The sequence below is a fragment of the Platichthys flesus genome, chromosome 11 (genome assembly GCF_949316205.1).
Source record: "Platichthys flesus chromosome 11, fPlaFle2.1, whole genome shotgun sequence".
NCBI classification, from domain to species: Eukaryota; Metazoa; Chordata; class Actinopteri; order Pleuronectiformes; family Pleuronectidae; genus Platichthys; species Platichthys flesus.
Window position 1 is genome coordinate 3,955,854 of NC_084955.1, and position 20,483 is coordinate 3,976,336.

Consider the following 20,483-nt stretch of genomic DNA (forward strand, 5'->3'; position numbering starts at 1 on the left):
GATAGCACAAGAATGTTAAAATAAACGTTTTTGTATTTGTGTGTACTTATTTGTGTGTGTGTGTGTGTGTGTGTGTGTGTGTCTGTACATATATTTTTAGCAAGCACACCATGTATTTCTGCCTTATGAGCACAATCACATATTCACAAATGTAGCAGTTACAAACCTTCCTCTCCTGAAGCTGGAACATAGACATCACTGCCTTGTCCAATAGCAAAGACGTTTGTGTGGTTGGCCGCAATTTACCTAAAGGGTCAGTGTGTCAAATTTAGTGACATCTAGTTGTGAAGTTGCATGTTGGAGCTGAATACTCCTCACCTCATCCTCCCCTTCCAAAGATGAAAGAGAACCTGCGGTAGCTTTCAGTTGTCCTAAAAACTCAAAAGGTGTTTAGTTTGTTCAGGACTACTGTAAAAAAACACTGTGGCCTCCAAAGAGAGGACCAGCTCTCAATGTAAATATAAAGTATTTAGATATAAAGGGCTAATTTTAGGAGAAATAAACAACAATTGGTACAATTTAGATCATTACACACTAGTGAAAACATCACTAGGATTATTTTATATTCAATAAGTGCTAATCAATCCCTTCACCTAAATCATATACACTTGTGCACAAGTTTTCCTTGTGAGCCAAGATGGAGGAGAACCTGATATTAGCTGTGTCAAACCACTTTATGATGTCAGACATGGAAGCTATAAACTGCCCCATTAAAGAAAGGCAGTGAGTCGGAAAACTGCCATTGATTGTATGGGGCAACCAATCCTGTCAACTTGTGCGTGGAGCTCAGTGGCTGGAAAAAGGTTCCTCAGCTACAGGCGAGCTTGGAGGGTGGGGAGATGTGGGGCGGGGCCATATCAGCATAGTCATGTGTCCCAGTCTGGAAATGTGGAAGAAAGGGTCATAGATACCCTTAATCATTCTAAGGCCATGAGGGGATACTTTTCATGACAAACCTTCTGAATGTGTAATTTTCAAGATTGTGAAGTTCTAGGTGTAATAACCTACTGGTACAGGGACTTAAATGTGTCTGTAGCTTATTTAGCTACAAATTAGTAATGTCAGAGAAAATATAATCCCATAAATCACAATAAATTCACTCTAAGCTTCTTGTGGCATCAATAAGGCACACTGTTACCCAAATGTTTTATAATGCAAATTTGCTCTGTTTTATCTCATGTGGTGGATCCAAAATGGCCACAGCATGACAAGAAGCACAACAGCAGCCTGTTTGCGCTGCTTTTGTTTATTATGATGATTTTTTAGTACAGGCTAATTTGCATGAGAACACAAAGGCAAAGTCTGGCTACATTCATAAAAGAAGGTTTTCTTTTGACGATGACATTTTTGAATTATAGCACGTCTCACACACATGTAAGCAGTTGTATTATTGTGAAATGTTGAATTTAACTCACTGCAGCTTTTAGCAAAGACACCGGGGGTCAGCAACGTTTGTTATTGTTTTTCTTGTTGTGTTCTAAACTGGTAGCTGAGTGTAAAGCTGGTTGTTTTCCTCTGGAACATGGTCATGTGATAGGATTCTGATGAGTTATTGATGGCTAGATGGTCACCACAGTCTCAGTTTCTGCCCGTCAAGACTAAAAGGCAGGAGTTTTCAAACTTTTCAGTTTTAGCAGTCGATAAGTCCATATCTGTATTAGATGAAGAGTTGTGTTTGCAGACAAAAACAGAATATGGATGTAGCCTCTGTCTGTTTGCTTCTTTCTCAACTTCCCAATATACCTGTTCTGTTGCTCATATGTTTCTCTAGGTCTCTCTACCTCTCTCTCATTGTGTTGTCTGCATTTATCCACTGACTTCCTATATGCGTCATCGACAACGAAAAGAAACAAATGTTCAATCTGTAAGGCTAGATTACATCACTGCAATGTAGAAACAGGTGTGTGAGGTCTCAGGAGTGTTACAACACACACACACACACACACGGCTGCTGTTGTAGCAATTCTCGTCCCTTTGAGATAAACACCTGTAACATTGTAGATAGAGGATCCAAGGTAGACTCGTTGGGAGGGAACGTCCTCTGCTGTGTGTGCTGATGTTCAGGATATCTGCCGTGGAACCAACTGAGGCATACATAGTCAGGATTTACTGTTTGTGACTTGTTTTGTCCCTCCCTCTTCTGGTTTAGACACTGACAAGATGAACGAACTGGCTGCGGTTAGAGCCAGTCACTCAACACGTGTCCAGATAAGTGTGATTGTTATTCCCTGGGAAACTGCATGGGCTCTGTGTAAATGGGAAGGATGGAAATGGCTCAGATTTCAGCACAGTAGGCGATGCAGCTGTTTATATTACTGTCTACGATAACCATCGCAGGAGGCTTCCTTTGCAATGGGAGCTCCTGCAGTCTGCAGGAAAGCCAGCCTGGAGGGAAGCTAGTCTCAGATCTGTGGATAGAAACTGAGATTGCCTGACAGTTGTGGTGTTTTTTCAAGATCAGCAATGGATTCTTGTGTTTTAAGTGCTCCCTAGTCTCCGTTCCTCCGTCAAGTAAATTCTCCATGTTAACCCCGGCATCCCTCTAAAGATTTCATGTCAGTGTGCACGTAATTTATTGTCTTGTATAAATTCATTGTCACCTCAAATCGATCCTCTCTGTGTCTATTACATCAAATCAGCGGAGGGCTAAATGAAGTGTTCTGTTCTGGTGGCAGATCATCAGTCCTCCTCGCTGCCTGCAGGGGGTCAAGGGGTAAAAATAACACAATTCACAGGTGGATGAGACATTTTGCCATCACTGCCTGCAGGATTCATCCACCTGGGGTGTCAGAGACAGCAGGCTGGCTAAAGTAAATCAGAGCCAGTATTGATTTTGTTAAGGGGAATTGTTATTTGTGTTATTGAACATTGATTTATAGCCTGAAAACAACCTTTATTCATTTGTTTAAATATAATTCTGGATCGAGAACACCAAGTACTGCTGTGGTTATCAATTATGTTAATGAAAACACTTAAATACATTAATTGAAATGAAACCAGAAGGACAATTAACGGTATTTACAGGTTGTTATTTTCTTATCATATTAACAGAGAGCATAAGGTGCAGTGATTAGTACTGTCACAACCTGGCTTGAATCCCACATCGGGGTCTTTCTGTGTTTAGTTGTCATGTTCCAACTGTGTCTGTGTGGGTTTTCTCCAGGTTCCTCCCACAGTCCAAAGACCATGGGATTAGGTTAATTGTAGATTCTATATTGACTGTGGGTGTGAATGGTTGTCTCTTTATGTTGGTTCTGTGATATGCTGACAACTTGTCCAGGCCAGTGTTAGATGGAATTGGCTACAGCTCCCTTTGTGACGGATCAGGATTTATACTTGAATAAATGTAAGTCCTTGCTTTTAAAACTACTTACTATTAAAGTAGTAAAAGTACTTATGGAGTTATATCCTATTCACTAAAGCAACTATCCTCTTCTCATTATTGATTACTTTCTAAATTTGTAAAAAGAAATATGAACCTGTAACAAAATACATAGTACAAATATGGTGTAGTGGAAAGTACATATATTTGTTAAGCTGAGCTTTGCATAAAAGCCACGGGGAGAGGGAAACAACTAATTGTTTTACTTGTACACAACAGTTCCCTTTTCTAGTTGCCAGTAATGAGTCACATAACGTAATCTAACAACTCAAAATAATAAAGAGAGACAGGACTTGATCCTCTCCACTTGATCAGTGCATACTTTTCTCCCTGGACCCTGATGTTGACACTGCCCCCCTTAAAGTTCCAGAATGGGTCTTTACTGCCACCTTATGGTTAAATGCTTCTACTGACACATTAAACCAGGGCAGCTGGGTTACTGTACATATTTAGATCATGACACGGTTTACAGAGGGGGCATCAATCTGTGTGGTTTATGAAACTCTTTTTATGTATGAGTATTAATGGACCCTCACAGCGCCCACATGGCTGTATTTTAGTCCTCACATTGGTGATGTATTGGCTGCAGACCTTTACTGAGCTGAAGTCAATTGCATTTTATACTTATTTTGTACTGTTGAATTCTTTAGCATATTCTTTTGGGCTGGGAGAGGGTTTTCTTTCCCTTTGCCTCTTAGTTCATTTATATTTATGAAATGCATTCCTTCAGACTTACTTGACTCTGATATTTCACCTCCAGGGGGTTTGTTCCGTTGCTGAGCAATCACTGGAGGACATGAAACAAACCACGTTGTAGAGCCGCCGTCTAGAGCTGTAAAGGGAATACTGCTTTTCTAGTTCTACCAGAAACAATAAAGAAATGTTATACTAGTGCCTTCAAATGTCTGATTATCTACAGTGGGAACCATTTACAAATTCTCAGCAGTGACTTTTGTGTAAATATGATACATTGTTCATTTACTGCAGCTTTTAAGAGCCAAGTCATTTTGTTCTGAATGAAAAATTCAATATATCCCAACCGAAATTCAGAAGCAAACATTTTATAAATGGCAGTGGTGCCAGCAGATTACTTAGTCCTTGGCTCACTGTGTTCACCAAATATAAATGGCATCTTTGGCTTGAATTCCAGACTTTCTCCCTTACCTAATTAATGAAAGTCCTCCTTTGTTGTCTGAAAAGTCTGTCTTACTTCATTTACTGCACCAAGTATATAGAGCTAGACTGAAGCTGAGTGTGTCATAAGGAATGGGATCCGGCAGCGAGAACCAAACGTTTGTTCTTTTCATAATGAGGAACCTATTATAACTGGGGACATCAGAGTCAACCCAGTCTCATCAGAAAACGTTCAGTGGCAACGTTGGTCCACTTGGAACGACGTTACCATCTCACATTCTGGCCTCTCAGAGTGTGAGATGGTAACATTTTGTCAGCCCATTGTTTTGCATTGGCGTGTTCTCACGTCACGTGACTCACAAGCTCCCGTCTGCGGAGAGGAAAACATGGCGGATATTCCTTGTTTTCTCAGATAAAAATATAGTTTTGTAACTTAGTTTGCGCATAAAAATACATTCTGACACCATTTCTAGCGAGAAATGTGCTCTTTGCTTCCACAGTCTTCAGCCAGTTAGTGCTTATGATAAATATTTTAATAGTTATCACAAATGTTTTTATCGTTGCTATGAGGGTTGCTATGACGCTGCCATGCCAGCACGGCGCAGCGTGCTGTTAAAAACACTGTCCCTGCGTGGTGTCCTTCAGTGATCGTGAATGTTATTCACGTTATATAATATTAATATTTGAGGCTAGATTACACCTCTAATGCGAAGGATCCTGCGAGACCGTTCATCCCGAAGGGGGACCGACTGCGCCACGGACGGACCGGGCGAGCGGAACTGACGTGTGGCTTTTAGTAAACATCCGGACCTTTAACTCTGGGCTGCGTAATAACCACCGAGCGCTTGGAAGACAAACGATGTCATCTTCCTTCTGTCAGGTGAGTAGTTTATTATTTTTAAAGATCGTTACGATCTAGGTTTACAGTCCGAGTGCTGAGACACCGGATGCGGAGTCCGTTGATACACACAATGCTAATCTTCAGGTAATACGCCATTGTTAGCCACATGCTACAGCCCACCGTAGCCTGTGCTACCTGGGAGGTGAATACATGGTTGTTGAAACCAGTTCAAGACGCTTAGCTCATCATTGAGGGACGCTACAATATAAATATAAACATGAATTTGATTTATGAATGCTTCAGATTAATAAGGAGTGTATTTCTCTACCATTACTCCAAATTATCAGATCAATTTGGTTTAATGTATAGTATGCAATATGACAATAATGTTTCCATGTTATGGAGTTGCAATTCATTTTATAAAACAATTCCTATGTTCTGTTTTTTAATCAAGGAGGATCCAAGTGAAGCTACAGGAGTTTCATTAACGTCAATAACTTGGACCAAACACTTTGTTTTGCTTGATGAAGAGCAGGAAGGGTAGCCTGGAGAGAAAGAGAAGCCGGGTTGAGCCCACTACCATCATCCACGTACCACGAGGAAGATGAGGGAGAGAAATGATCCTACCATTATAGAGGTACTTTTAAGTTACATACCAGAAACACCATTTTATATAATATGCCAAATATACATTTTTATAAAATCCCCAAAGTACGCTTGCTGACATACAAGTTAATATCACACTGAAAGAATTTTGATCGATCATGCTTCCCTGCTGTGATTGTTTAACTGGGAAGACAACTTTTTCCACAGGAAGGCAAGTCAATTTAAGGAATACATGTTCAAAGTTTTCCTCTGTTATGTATAATGATGACCCCCATCAAACATAATGTTAGCAATCTTTACACCTTTTAATTTATTCTGATTATTTCCGTCTACATGTGTGAATTTGCCTTCATTAGTTTCAGAAAAGAGCGATGATGTATCGGTCACGGGGCGGCAGCACGAGACTCCGCAAACTAGTCTGTAAGCAAAGTAGACAAAGGCATCAAGGTTGCGGCCTGCCATCATTGTTATTTTGCTTAAGGGACTGAATATGTATCATGTAGAAATATTAGCATTTCCCTTATTTCTACCAAAACTGCTTGTTTCACAGACTGCAGTTTTGTTTTGGTCCGATGTGGTGTGCAAATACAACCGTATCGGCAATGGGTTGTGGGGCATTAACATTTGTAACTCTAATTTTGTTTTGACAGACTGTGAAAAGAACGTTGAGAACATCACCATTCTACAGGAAGACACAGTCCAGTAATGGGTGTCAGAAGTTCAGTAGTGAACGACAGGTACTGTGGAAAAATGTGTGTCATTGTTGTACAATGTCCTTTGACTCTGTTTACACAAGGTTAACACAAAAAGGTTTGATTGTAAACTGATATTGGTATGAATTCATGTTATTCTCCTCTTCACAAGAAACAAACAATCCAAATTACCTGCAGAACGCCCTTGATGGACGCTTCAGATGCATCGTCAGACTGGCGAGACAGCAAGATGCCAACTTTAATGGCAATTTATTTGTGTAACATTCTGTGACCAAATGTATAGATAACTTTTTGTAGATTATAAAAAAAGATAACCCATTTATTAAAAAAAAACTACACTAGAATTACCGCACTGCGTTGTATGACTCCGCTAACCAGCGCAGTGTCCGTCTACATATTTCTACATATTTTCTCTCGTATAAATGACACTGTGTCTCTTGACAACTGAAACCATAAGATGAGGTCAGTGTGGCCTTGACCTTTTGACTTTAACACAAATACACAGTTAGACAATCCGAAAACATACAGTTATGCCCAAATATCTTTGGTTTCACATACTAGATGGCATAAGCAGAGACATCAACTCAGGAAAAATATTTCTTTAGAAAAGAAAGCCCTGTACGTGTGTATGTATACATACACACGTACAAACGCACTATTGAGACGTTTTGTTTTTTATCATATATTCTAAGGAAGGACTGATGCATGTACTGAGACGGGACGTGAGGGCCTACTCTGCGTGCTCAGAGTTCAAGCCCAGCAGGCTGCAGCGGGCCTGACATATTCCGGAACAGCAGCACAGACTTTGGATGACTCCTCTGAAGATGAAATCATGGCGAGGTACTTCTCCACTGATGAAGAACAGTGAGGGCTGTGATTAGCTACACTCTCTTGCTACAAGGCTACTCTTGCTACTCCCTGGCAGCCTTAGGAAGGCATTAGCTTGCTGTTGGGTAGCTGTTAGCTTCAGCATTTTTAGTTTTTAGCTGCCTGTCTGACGTTTATGTTTTTAAAAAAAAATCGGAGGGAACCATCTTCATAATTTAACACTATGGTTTGTTTGTGTGTCCTTCAGTTCTTCTCAAGAGAAGCAGTACAGGTGTGCCTCAGCTCCATGGTCCCTCCTGCAGCCTCCGCTCCTGATGCTAACCTCATGTCTCCATCACACCAAGCAGCAGACCTGGAGTGACAGACCTTTCTCCAGAGCTACTCCCTCCCTCTGAAACCCCCCTCTCCAAAACACTATTTGTGGCGTTTTTAAAGTCTTATTTGCATGAGAATTGTTGATCATAACATTTCCAGCAGATGTCTTAATGTAATGTTTGTGAACAATAAATGACATTGATCATAACATATTGGTATTTCCTTGCACTTCTACACCATGATATTGTCAGATAAGATGCTTATAACATTAAAGCAGTGAATGCTCTGCTTTAAGCAACATAAACACACAATGATTCAATGGATCTGAAGTAGAATGGGCACATTACATTCTGTAGAGAATGCCTCAGTTATTGAAGTCAGAAAATAAATTTCTTTATCTGAGGTTCCAGTCATTTATAGTCACAGGAAAGCACACAGGTCTGGTTGTCCAAGGACGCCCATATCATATTGTTTAAGATGTGTAACATCAAGTTTGTGTATCAGTGCAAAATACATACCGTCATTAGTCAAGAGTTCACTCTTGTTTACACTAAATTTAAATAAATAAATAAATGACACTGTGTCTCTTGACAACTGAAACCATAAGATGAGGTCAGTGTGGCCTTGACCTTTTGACTTTAACACAAATACACAGTTAGACAATCCGAAAACATACAGTTATGCCCAAATATCTTTGGTTTCACATACTAGATGGCATAAGCAGAGACATCAACTCAGGAAAAATATTTCTTTAGAAAAGAAAGCCCTGTACGTGTGTATGTATACATACACACGTACAAACGCACTATTGAGACGTTTTGTTTTTTATCATATATTCTAAGGAAGGACTGATGCATGTACTGAGACGGGACGTGAGGGCCTACTCTGCGTGCTCAGAGTTCAAGCCCAGCAGGCTGCAGCGGGCCTGACATATTCCGGAACAGCAGCACAGACTTTGGATGACTCCTCTGAAGATGAAATCATGGCGAGGTACTTCTCCACTGATGAAGAACAGTGAGGGCTGTGATTAGCTACACTCTCTTGCTACAAGGCTACTCTTGCTACTCCCTGGCAGCCTTAGGAAGGCATTAGCTTGCTGTTGGGTAGCTGTTAGCTTCAGCATTTTTAGTTTTTAGCTGCCTGTCTGACGTTTATGTTTTTAAAAAAAAATCGGAGGGAACCATCTTCATAATTTAACACTATGTTTGTTTGTTTGTGTGAGATAACCCCTGCCTCATTCATTGTAGTATTAATGTGTTTGAATAAGTCAGGCTGCTGATTACCAGCTACTGATTTGAGTCAAACATCTATTGTTATCCTCTGTGTTCATTTATTTAATGTTAAGAATGTTTCTCATAAGACCTTATCAGATTGCATTGTGAAACATCTGGGTCACCTAAATTTAGTGTAAACAAGAGTGAACTCTTGACTAATGATGGCATGTATTTTGCACTGATACACAAACTCGATGTTACACATCTTAAACAATATGATATGGGTGTCCCTAGACAACCAGACCTGTGTGCTTTCCTGTGACTATAAATGACTGGAACCTCAGATAAAGAAATTTATTTTCTGACTTCAATAACTGAGGCATTCTCTACAGAATGTAAGTGCCCATTCTACTTCAGATCCATTGAATCATTGTGTGTTTATGTTGCTTAAAGCAGAGCATTCACTGCTTTAATATAATCAGCATCTTATCTGACAATATCATGGTGTAGAAGTGCAAGGAAATACCAATATGTTATGATCAATGTCATTTATTGTTCACAAACATTACATTAAGGCATCTGCTGGAAATGTTATGATCAACAATTCTCATGCAAATAAGACTTTAAAAACTCCACAAATAGTGTTTTGGAGAGGGGGGTTTCAGGGGGAGGGAGCAGCTCTGGAGAAAGGTCTGTCACTCCAGGTCTGCTGCTTGGTGTGATGGAGACATGAGGTTAGCATCAGGAGCGGAGGCTGCAGGAGGGACCATGGAGCTGAGGCACACCTGTACTGCTTCTCTTGAGAAGAACTGAAGGACACACAAACAAACCATAGTGTTAAATTATGAAGATGGTTCCCTCCGATTTTTTTTTAAAAACATAAACGTCAGACAGGCCGCTAAAAACTAAAAATGCTGAAGCTAACAGCTACCCAACAGCAAGCCAATGCCTTCCTAAGGCTGCCAGGTAGTATCAAGAGTAGCCATGTAGCAAGAGAGTGTAGCTAATCACAGCCCTCACTGTTCTTCATCAGTGGAGAAGTACCTCGCCATGTTTTCATCTTCAGAGGAGTCATCCAAGACTGTGCTGCTGTTCCGGAATATGTCAGGCCCGCTGCAGCCTGCTGGGCTTGAAGTCTGAGCACGCAGAGTAGGCCCTCACGTCCCGTCTCAGTACATGAATCAGTCCTTCCTTAGAATATATGATAAAAAACAAAACGTCTCAATAGTGCGTTTGTACGTGTGTATGTATACATACACATGTGTGTATGTATACATACACACGTACAGGGCTTTCTTTTCTAAAGAAATATTTTTCTAAAGAAATATTTTTCCTGAGTTGATGTCTCTGCTTATGCCATCTAGTATGTGAAACCAAAGATATTTTAGCATAACTGTATGTTTTCGGATTGTCTAACTGTGTATTTGTGTTAAAGTCAAAAGGTCAAGGCCACACTGACTTCATCGTATGGTTTCAGTTGTCAAGAGACACAGTGTCATTTATACGAGAGAAAATATGTAGAAATATGTAGACGGACACTGCGCTGGTTAGCAGAGTCATACAACGCAGTGCGGTAATTCTAGTGTAGTTTTTTTTTAATAAATGGGTTATCTTTTTTTATAATCTACAAAAAGTTATCTATACATTTGGTCACAGAATGTTACACAAATAAATTGCCATTAAGTTGGCATCTTGCTGTCTCGCCAGTCTGACGATGCATCTGAAGCGTCCATCAAGGGCGTTCTGCAGGTAATTTGGATTGTTTGTTTCTTGTGAAGAGGAGAATAACATGAATTCATACCAATATCAGTTTACAATCAAACCTTTTTGTGTTAACCTTGTGTAAACAGAGTCAAAGGACATTGTACAACAATGACACACATTTTTCCACAGTACCTGTCGTTCACTACTGAACTTCTGACACCCATTACTGGACTGTGTCTTCCTGTAGAATGGTGATGTACTCCACGTTCTTTTCACAGTCTGTCAAAACAAAATTAGAGTTACAAATGTTAATGCCCAACAACCCATTGCCGATACGGTTATATTTGCACACCACATCGGACCAAAAACAAAACTGCAGTCTGTGAAACAAGCAGTTTTGGTAGAGATAAGGGAAATGCTAATATTTCTACATGATACATATTCAGTCCCTTAAGCAAAATAACAATGATGGCAGGCAGCAACCTTGACGCCTTCGTCTACTTTGCTTTCAGACTAGTTTGCGGAGTCTCGTGCTGCCGCCCCGTGACCGATACATCATCGCTCTTTTCTGAAACTAATGAAGGCAAATTCACACATGTAGACGGAAATAATCAGAATAAATTAAAAGGTGTAAAGATTGCTAACATTATGTTTGATGGGGGTCATCATTATACATAACAGAGGAAAACTTTGAACATGTATTCCTTAAATTGACTTGCCTTCCTGTGGAAAAAGTTGTCTTCCCAGTTAAACAATCACAGCAGGGAAGCATGATCGATCAAAATTCTTTCAGTGTGATATTAACTTGTATGTCAGCAAGCGTACTTTGGGGATTTTATAAAAATGTATATTTGGCATATTATATAAAATGTTGTTTCTGGTATGTAACTTAAAAGTACCTCTATAATGGTAGGATCATTTCTCTCCCTCATCTTCCTCGTGGTACGTGGATGATGGTAGTGGGCTCAACCCGGCTTCTCTTTCTCTCCAGGCTACCCTTCCTGCTCTTCATCAAGCAAAACAAAGTGTTCGGTCCAAGTTATTGACGTTAATGAAACTCCTGTAGCTTCACTTGGATCCTCCTTGATTAAAAAACAGAACATAGGAATTGTTTTATAAAATGAATTTCAACTCCATAACATGGAAACATTATTGTCATATTGCATACTATACATTAAACCAAATTGATCTGATAATTTGGAGTAATGGTAGAGAAATACACTCCTTATTAATCTAAAGCATTCATAAATCAAATTCATGTTTATATTTATATTGTAGCGTCCCTCAATGATGAGCTAAGCGTCTTGAACTGGTTTCAACAACCATGTATTCACCTCCCAGGTAGCACAGGCTACGGTGGGCTGTAGCATGTGGCTAACAATGGCGTATTACCTGAAGATTAGCATTGTGTGTATCAACGGACTCCGCATCCGCTGTCTCAGCACTCGGACTGTAAACCTAGATCGTAACGACCTTAAAAATAATAAACTACTCACCTGACAGAAGGAAGATGACATCGTTTGTCTTCCAAGCGCTCGGTGGTTATTACGCAGCCCAGAGTTAAAGGTCCGGATGTTTACTAAAAGCCACACGTCAGTTCCGCTCGCCCGGTCCGTCCGTGGCGCAGTCGGTCCCCCTTCGGGATGAACGGTCTCGCAGGATCCTTCGCATTAGAGGTGTAATCTAGCCTCAAATATTAATATTATATAACGTGAATAACATTCACGATCACTGAGGGACACCACGCAGGGACAGTGTTTTTAACAGCACGCTGCGCCGTGCTGGCATGGCAGCGTCATAGCAACCCTCATAGCAACGATAAAAACATTTGTGATAACTATTAAAATATTTATCATAAGCACTAACTGGCTGAAGACTGTGGAAGCAAAGAGCACATTTCTCGCTAGAAATGGTGTCAGAATGTATTTTTATGCGCAAACTAAGTTACAAAACTATATTTTTATCTGAGAAAACAAGGAATATCCGCCATGTTTTCCTCTCCGCAGACGGGAGCTTGTGAGTCACGTGACGTGAGAACACGCCAATGCAAAACAATGGGCTGACAAAATGTTACCATCTCACACTCTGAGAGGCCAGAATGTGAGATGGTAACGTCGTTCCAAGTGGACCAACGTTGCCACTGAACATTTTCTGATGAGACTGGGTTGTCAGAGTGGCTGTACGGAATAATCAGCACTCCAGATGGAGATAGAGAAGCAGGAGACAGGACGGACAATTATCATCAAGACTTATTGAGGGCGGTCTAATGCATAAGCGGCTGTGGCATTTGGGATAAGATCACATTAATTATGATGAAGCGATGACACAGAACAGAAGGGTCGATGAAATGGCAGAATTAATTATCCAAGTAGACATACTTAATCACAACAGGCCCTTTTTTAAATCCTTAAATGAGGAATAAATGCACACACACACACGGCACAAGGAAAACCATTACTATCCTGCTGCTATTCCCACAGTGTATGTGGTGAAGCCAGCCACATCACTTCAGTCACTGTAAACTACCTTGAAGATCAAAGTTTTAAATATTTCATAACAAGTGCCACCACCACACATACAGCATGCCATCCAAAACAGAAAACAACCTCATTCTGTGTTTCTCTGAATTGTCTGATCGTGCTGCTGTCTGCCTGCACTCTCCTCTGTGGGAGGCTTTTTAAGAGCTGCTGGAGAATTGCGTGCTACACAGGCCAAACAAACCCAGGGGACTGTGTACACATGCTTATTAATAATCCACTGTTCTCTGCTGCCGTGACACACTACCCTGTCGGGAGCCTCAGGACACTCTCTGCCTGTCTGTGGGACAGTTACAAACTGTACTGATTTGACCTCTACGACATCAGCACGTTGATATGTGATAACACTGTTCAAATTGAAGATTCTGTTTATCTTTTATGAAAAATGTGTCCTTTAGACTTTTTGGGGATTGCGTTGCACCGCATCATAGATATTTTGTAGCAGCCAATTTTCCAACCATCTAAAACCAAGATTCAAGAGAATGTAACATCAAACAATTTTGCGTAACTACCAAATCTAAGTTGCAGGCTTTATATATTTTATTATTTTAATTATAAAGTTTAAGTGCACCTTCGTTGTTAAAGTAGATATAGGCCTTTTTTGTCTTTAATTGCATACATGGATATATGTGTTTTAGCATCATTAGTCTTCAAACTGTATAGAATGACTTAGCCCACAAATAGAAACGTTTACTTACCCAGATAACATATTTTAGGTCATTCTGTAAAATGTTACTTTCATCAATGTATTATCATCTTTCCTGTGTATACTTTTTTATCCATTGGTCAAGCTGGAAATGTACACCAAATGACAAGTCTCCGCAGGTTGTACACTAGCAAGGGAACATTTACTTTTTCTGTTGGGTTAGTAATGCTGGACTTCATGTCATAAAGAACAGATGGAAGAAAGATTCTCTTGTTTTTCGACTTACAGTAATAGAGTTGTTTGTGTTAGGGTAAAAATAATACTGAGCTATGACACTCTGGACAGATCTAAATAAGTAAAAAATCAATTACAAAAACGTCTGATTGTCTGTAGGTGGAACCCATTTCTCGCAAAAGGTTAATCTCATTCATTTCACACTTGACACATGTATTTAGGGATCATGGTCTAGGGAAGAGCAGTGTTGAGTTTGCTGGGATTTAGACACGTGATAAGTTCAATATGAATATAAATTGAATTAATCGTCAAACAGCGCTAGCAGTCATTGTGGACAGAGCATTTATCCTTTAGGCTGCAGACCGAGTCTTATTCTATGTCCTCAGATAAACAGTTTAAAGTGGTAAAAATTGTAGCTACACTGAAGCTGGTTTAAATTCCTTTAACTCTGAAAACCTTTAACTCAAGTGGAGATTAGTTTGTTGCTTGATCAATCATACAGTATATGCAGTGTGGATGATATGGTCTTAACATGGCATATTTGTAATAATTCAAATAAGACATCAACAGGACATTACCTTACACTGGACAGTCAATGGGCTTGAATATTTAATGACAGGACGATGCATCTGTTTTTTCAATCTAGTGAAACGTGAAGGTGTAGGTTTTAAAGTGCTGGTTTAGGGGACCTGGGGGTTTTTCCCTAGCCGCAGCCTGTTTCCCACACAGAACAGTTTTATTCATTCATATTCATCAATTTTGATACGCAGTCTGCTCCTGTCGGACGCTGAGCAGCTGGAGCAGCTGGAGGTGAGGTGAACTCATTCATTAATGCACTTCATAGTTTACACTACTTCTTTTTACCATGTGCTTTCAGAGGGAACCCCCCCTTCACCATATCTGCTTCATCCATCATCTTTATTTGGTGTCTAGCTACATGCCTGTGGCAGTAGACACATTCACTCTCTCTCTCTCTCACACACACACACACACACTCACACACTGTGGATTTATAGCCTTTAGAATCAGGGACTCCCCAGCCGCCCCTCCTCTCCCAAGCCATGGTGTCCTTGCCAACAGGAAAAATGGTGCACTGTTGCAGACAGATACCATCTGATTGTTGGCTGTTGTTAACCCCTCACACATGAACAGTCAGATTTTTGCTTCCTCTCTCTGCACCACAGTGTCTTGAGTCTGGTAGTCTTACCCAAGGCACCATAAACAGTTCTGATCAATCAGTCAAGGATCCCGGAAGTTCACCTGCCTCTGCAATCTCTAAAACATGTAGTCTTTCTTTCTCTCTTTCTCTCCTTCCCTCCCTCACCACTTTTTCTCTCACTTTACTCATCTGTTAAATGGAAAGGGAAATGAGCCATTCGCTCAGCCACTAGGACTACAGGAAAAGTGGCGACAGCATTTATAGCTGCTGCCTAGTTGTGCTTAAGAAGGTGGAACATTCTGCAAATGAATATTCACTTTAAAGTGGGATTAAGAACTGAAATGGCTGACGGTGACCTTTGGGGCCTGCTAACGATCTATTTTACACTTTACAGGAAAAAATAAATACTGTGCTGATAGTTTGTGGTTTTTTGGAAGATGCTATCAACACTTAAGGCTCTGGAGCCGGCAAGATGAACCTCCCAAAGATTAAGCCCACATGGGGTCACAGATAGGATGACCTATTAGATGTCTAGATTAAACATGGATTAGGATGGCTTTGACATACTGACCAGTAATCTTCTGAGAGAGCACGGCAGAACAGATGGTACGTGATACACGCAGCTTAACAATACTCTCTGCGTAGCACAGTTGGATACATTTTTTCTCTGATATGATGATGGAATTAACTGACATCAGTGCAGATTACTGTGTGCATGTAGATGATCCTCAACTGTGTGGCCATACAAAGGTTTATTTGCTCTGATCAAATAGTCTATGGGAGCCAAATGCGTAGTATGATTTATGGTGCATATTTATTGAAATTGTACTTAATTTAATGTAACAAACACACAGACACACATACACACACAAGGCAAAGAGCAAAGACCTAAAAGATCGGCGTGTATTCAGGGGATCTTCACCAATATAAACACACTTTTGACCATACACCTCTGCCAACAACCACAACAACAGTGAGAGGTGGTGGACTAGTGGCATAAACTTGGTCTATGGGCAGAAAAGGTCTCTGGTTTGTCTCTGGTTCGACTCCACGGTGAAACAACAAAAAGACGAACCTGGATTGATCCGTCCAAAAATCCAATAGGATTCTCCCTACCCTGTCTAGTGCCCCTGAGCAAGGCACCTTACTCCCCCAACATCTCCCCGGGCACCATACATGGTCGCTCACTGCTCTGTGTGTCCTGCACCAGATGGGTCAAAAGCAGAGGTTAAATTTCCCTACCTAAATGAGTGTGCCTGTGCATGTCTGTGCATGTGTTTGGGACAAATAAATGCATCTTAATCTAACAGACCTCCGACAGAATTTAACAAAGCTTGGAATATTTACTACAATGAATATGATATTCAACGATAAGGATTTTTCTTATGTTTAAAATAAAAGAAAGAAAGAATGAAGGAAAGGTTGGAATGTAATTTACCAAGAAATAACCAATATGTAATATCTGGCCAAATTAATTTGGAAGGTATAGAAGGTGTTGAAGGTATAGAAGGTGTTGCAGGTATAGATTGGAAGGTGTTGTAATAATGAAAGGTAAAGTGCTGCACATAGATGCAGTGTATGAATGTGTATCTGAATGGGTAAATGGCAAAACTGTGCTGTAAAGCACTTTGAGTGGTTACTATAGGCGGTTACTATAACAAAATATAGAATATATATAATTTTACCATTTCATGTTTTGTTTGTAGGGAGCATATTAAATCACACGGCCTCAGTAGCAGTCTTGTACAAGGATTTCAAATATTTCTATATTGCTCTTTTTATTTCTATATATCTCTCAGCCCCTCAAATCCCTATCCCCGCTCATGGGGACTGTGGTGATCTCAATCGGCTCACAGGCAGATAACTGCGCTCCTTTCAGCGCCGCGGCGCGGACAGCTGAGGCTCTGTGTGTGGGAGGGACTATAAGAGCTGCTGCTCCACAGCATCGAGCGGGGAGAGAATATAGGCTATTCGACGCATATTCACTGATAAGGCTTCTTTAAAGATAAATCCGCCTCCGTTATGCGCTGTCACCATCTATAGTGACGAAGAGGAGGAGAAGACGAAGGGGATGCTGAAGTAGCGCGGTGAGTTCCCCTCTTTCTGGCTCAGGGAGGTTTCTGTTTTGCGATCAGGGGGGGAAAAGAAATAGAAATAGATAAGAGCCGGATTGTGCATGACTGGTCCACCCTCATGCAGCATCCCACGGCTCCTGCAGGGCAGAGAAAGTGTGCAGAGACCGTTACCACACGTATATGGGAGTATTGCTTGTATTCACGGCAGAAGATTATATTCTCGACAGCAGATTGACTGTGGGTATGTTCAGTTTATGGCAACATTTATATCTGATTTAGCTTTAACAATTTCCACGATCTATACCATTAATGAAGTGTCCGCTTTAAACAGAATTAGAATGGGTTATATAGCCTAAATCTCGGTTTATACGTGGATTGTTCTCCTAATTGGATACAGAGGTATTTGGCTAATCACAGCCGCTATAAGCGCCTTTCAAGAAGGGTCCACGGATTTATCTGTAACGATCTTATCAACTTTAGGTGCTGCTGATGATTTCAGTACTACAAGGTACACGTGCATTTCGCGCACCGTTACGCACAAGTGTTTTGCGCATTAGAGGATGTGCGGTTTTCACACGTTGTAGTGAGGGGGATCTAATTAAGATGCAACATTTAACTTGGAGCTGTGCCCTCTTATTAGGGATGCTGTGGAGGGACAACATCGTGGGAGGAAGGCTCAGAGACAACCAGCGGGTGGCGATAACCGAATGGCTTCTCCGGAGCCGCTTCCCGCAGATGAGGCAGGGAAGCGGTCGGATCCTCCCGACGTCCTTGACCGAGTTTCGGGTGCACCGCTCGTCCGCAAGTCGGGCGGATCAACAGGAGGAGCGCTCCCCGGGGAGGCTGGCTGTAACCCGGCCCGCAGTTGCCATGGCAGGTGCCTCTCAGCACCAAGGACGGCACCGCGCAAGGGCGGCGCGGAGCTCAAACTCGGTCACCTCGGCGACGAGAAAGTGCGACTTTGCTGCGATGAGGAATTAGAGACCTCATTCACATACATTGATGAGAATGTCAATGTGCGACTGGCCAGCCCGGCCTCTAGTTGTAGAAGTGCGCACAGACCCGTGCGCAACGGCGAGCCTTGCTCCGAGACGTTCCCGGAGCTCTCCTTCATGTCCGAGGACGATCTTTCCTTCGGGGAGGGCTCTGGAAGTTCTATAGACTACGGCTTTATCAGTGCAGTCACGTTCTTGGTGACGGGGATCTCCCTGGTAATCATCTCCTACGCGGTGCCTCGGGATGTAGTGGTGGACCGGGACAGCGTGTCGGCGAGGGAGATGGAGAGGCTGGAGATGGAGAGCGCCCGGATAGGTGCCCACCTGGACCGGTGCGTCATAGCGGGACTGTGCCTGCTCACGCTGGGCGGCGTGGTGCTCTCCACGCTGCTGATGATCTCCATGTGGAAAGGGGAAATGTACAGGAGAAAGGTCATCGCTTACTCAAAGCGCTCCGCTAAACATTACGGCTCTATCAGCCTGAAAACTAGGTCCAGTCCCAGCCACTCGTCTGCGCACTTGTCCCTGGAGGAGGACATGGAGGAAACTTTGACTTAACATGCTGCTCTGCATCCAACAAACCGCTTTGCATATATAAACCTTTTGTGTATAACTGAGTATTTCACGCCATTCACATTCTCTAACATCCTTCATCCTACTACTGTATCATACACTCAAAATAAGTCTGCATCATTTTGTCCTGTAGAAACAGATCACATGTTCTATTATGTATCCACTGGAGAGCAGAAAAGCACTCGAATGAAAAGTGAGCAATAGGTAGAGAAACACAGTGTGGTGTCAAATTGTTCTGAATTGATTTTACCACACCACAGCATAAAAGTGATTGTTAAGAGCTTTGTGTCACAAACCCTGGTTCATGTGTTTTTGTACCACGGATGCAAACTTCTGAGAGCTTCCATTTATTATTAAGGCTATTCATATTTAATGCGAATGTTTCCAGCAGCAAATTTGTGCACAGACACATTTCAGGAAGTCAGGAAAGTGTGTCCCCAGGGCAGGAGAGTGGGTGTGTGGGGGATTCATGGCCAAGCTGTCCCTGTCCACTGTGATGGGGGAGAATCAGTTCACCGATCCACACGGTAATATCCAGTGACAGTGCCTCTCTGGTGCAGTGCTGAGGTAAGCCAGTAAGCCTGGCGTCATGAATCTGAGCCAAAGCTCCACGTCGGTTTGATTGTACTGAGCTTGACTATGGGCCACATTCGACAGTGCTGACATGCACTGTGCTCTCTCCTGGGCTCTCTGCTGGCTCTCTGCTGCTTTTGGAGCAGTGTACACATTCGGTGGACACCACAGACAGTAGTTTATATCTTACTAAATCACCTTATTGTACAGTTGGAGTTTGTGGAATAGTGAGCATGCAGAGCCCTCGGTCTTGTCGGTGTGGTAACAGCAAACTGGAGGGTACAGTGACCCCAGAATGAGATGAGACAGTGAAAAGATGGCCTAAATTTCATTACACAAAAAGAGTGACTATATCAACCTTCAGATTCATTGATGAAGAATTTAGTAAAAAAAACTACAATCCCTTTATTTCATTGATAAAAAAGTTATTGTTGATGTTCTTCCTTTAAAGGCTGCACTTCACATTTCATTTCCTGTGAGCTCAGATCATTTTCGTGGTGACTTTGTGCACCAGCAGCACAATTATTGACAACAGTGCTCTCCTGGTTACTGTCTGCCTCACTCTGGGAACTAGACTGCGGCAGATTTACATTTGTTCCCTTTCTAGACCTAATGGTAATAATCTATTTTAACAGTGGAACCAAAGCAAAATCTAAATATTAGTTATTGAATAAATCTTAAACTGAGGTTTTTACATTTCAAGGTTGATCAGCCTTTTTTTTCTTTTTTTTTTACCATTCTGTCTGTATTCCCCCATCTCTCTCTATGTAAGGATGGACTCAGGAACATCTAATCACACATCAAAGAGTCGCCCTTATTCCAAAACCTTAAGCCGTCACCACTTCAAAGAGCAAATTACCTCTCCAAAGTGAGGGATCATTCTTTTTAAAAGGTTATATCTGATGTTATCATGATGATTTTCCAAACTCCCAAAATTGCAGGTGGCACAAAGAG

At 41.5% G+C, this 20,483-nt stretch overlaps 1 protein-coding gene and 1 long non-coding RNA gene across 2 annotated transcripts; both read left to right on the forward strand.

Annotated features, from left to right (window-relative positions):
- The first annotated feature begins 4,992 nt into the window (after positions 1–4,992).
- Positions 4,993–7,975, forward strand: LOC133965130 (uncharacterized). Its single transcript, XR_009923848.1, has 5 exons — positions 4,993–5,396; positions 5,812–5,994; positions 6,614–6,700; positions 7,369–7,516; positions 7,752–7,975. It is a non-coding gene; the product is annotated as an uncharacterized LOC133965130 (long non-coding RNA).
- A 9,303-nt stretch (positions 7,976–17,278) lies between these two features.
- Positions 17,279–19,860, forward strand: LOC133965161 (transmembrane protein 74). The gene is made up of 2 exons (XM_062399574.1): positions 17,279–17,400; positions 18,029–19,860. The coding sequence occupies exon 2, from the start codon at positions 18,096–18,098 to the stop codon at positions 18,939–18,941; it is 846 nt and encodes a 281-aa protein (XP_062255558.1). The 5' UTR covers positions 17,279–17,400; positions 18,029–18,095; the 3' UTR covers positions 18,942–19,860.
- The last annotated feature ends 623 nt before the right edge of the window (positions 19,861–20,483 follow it).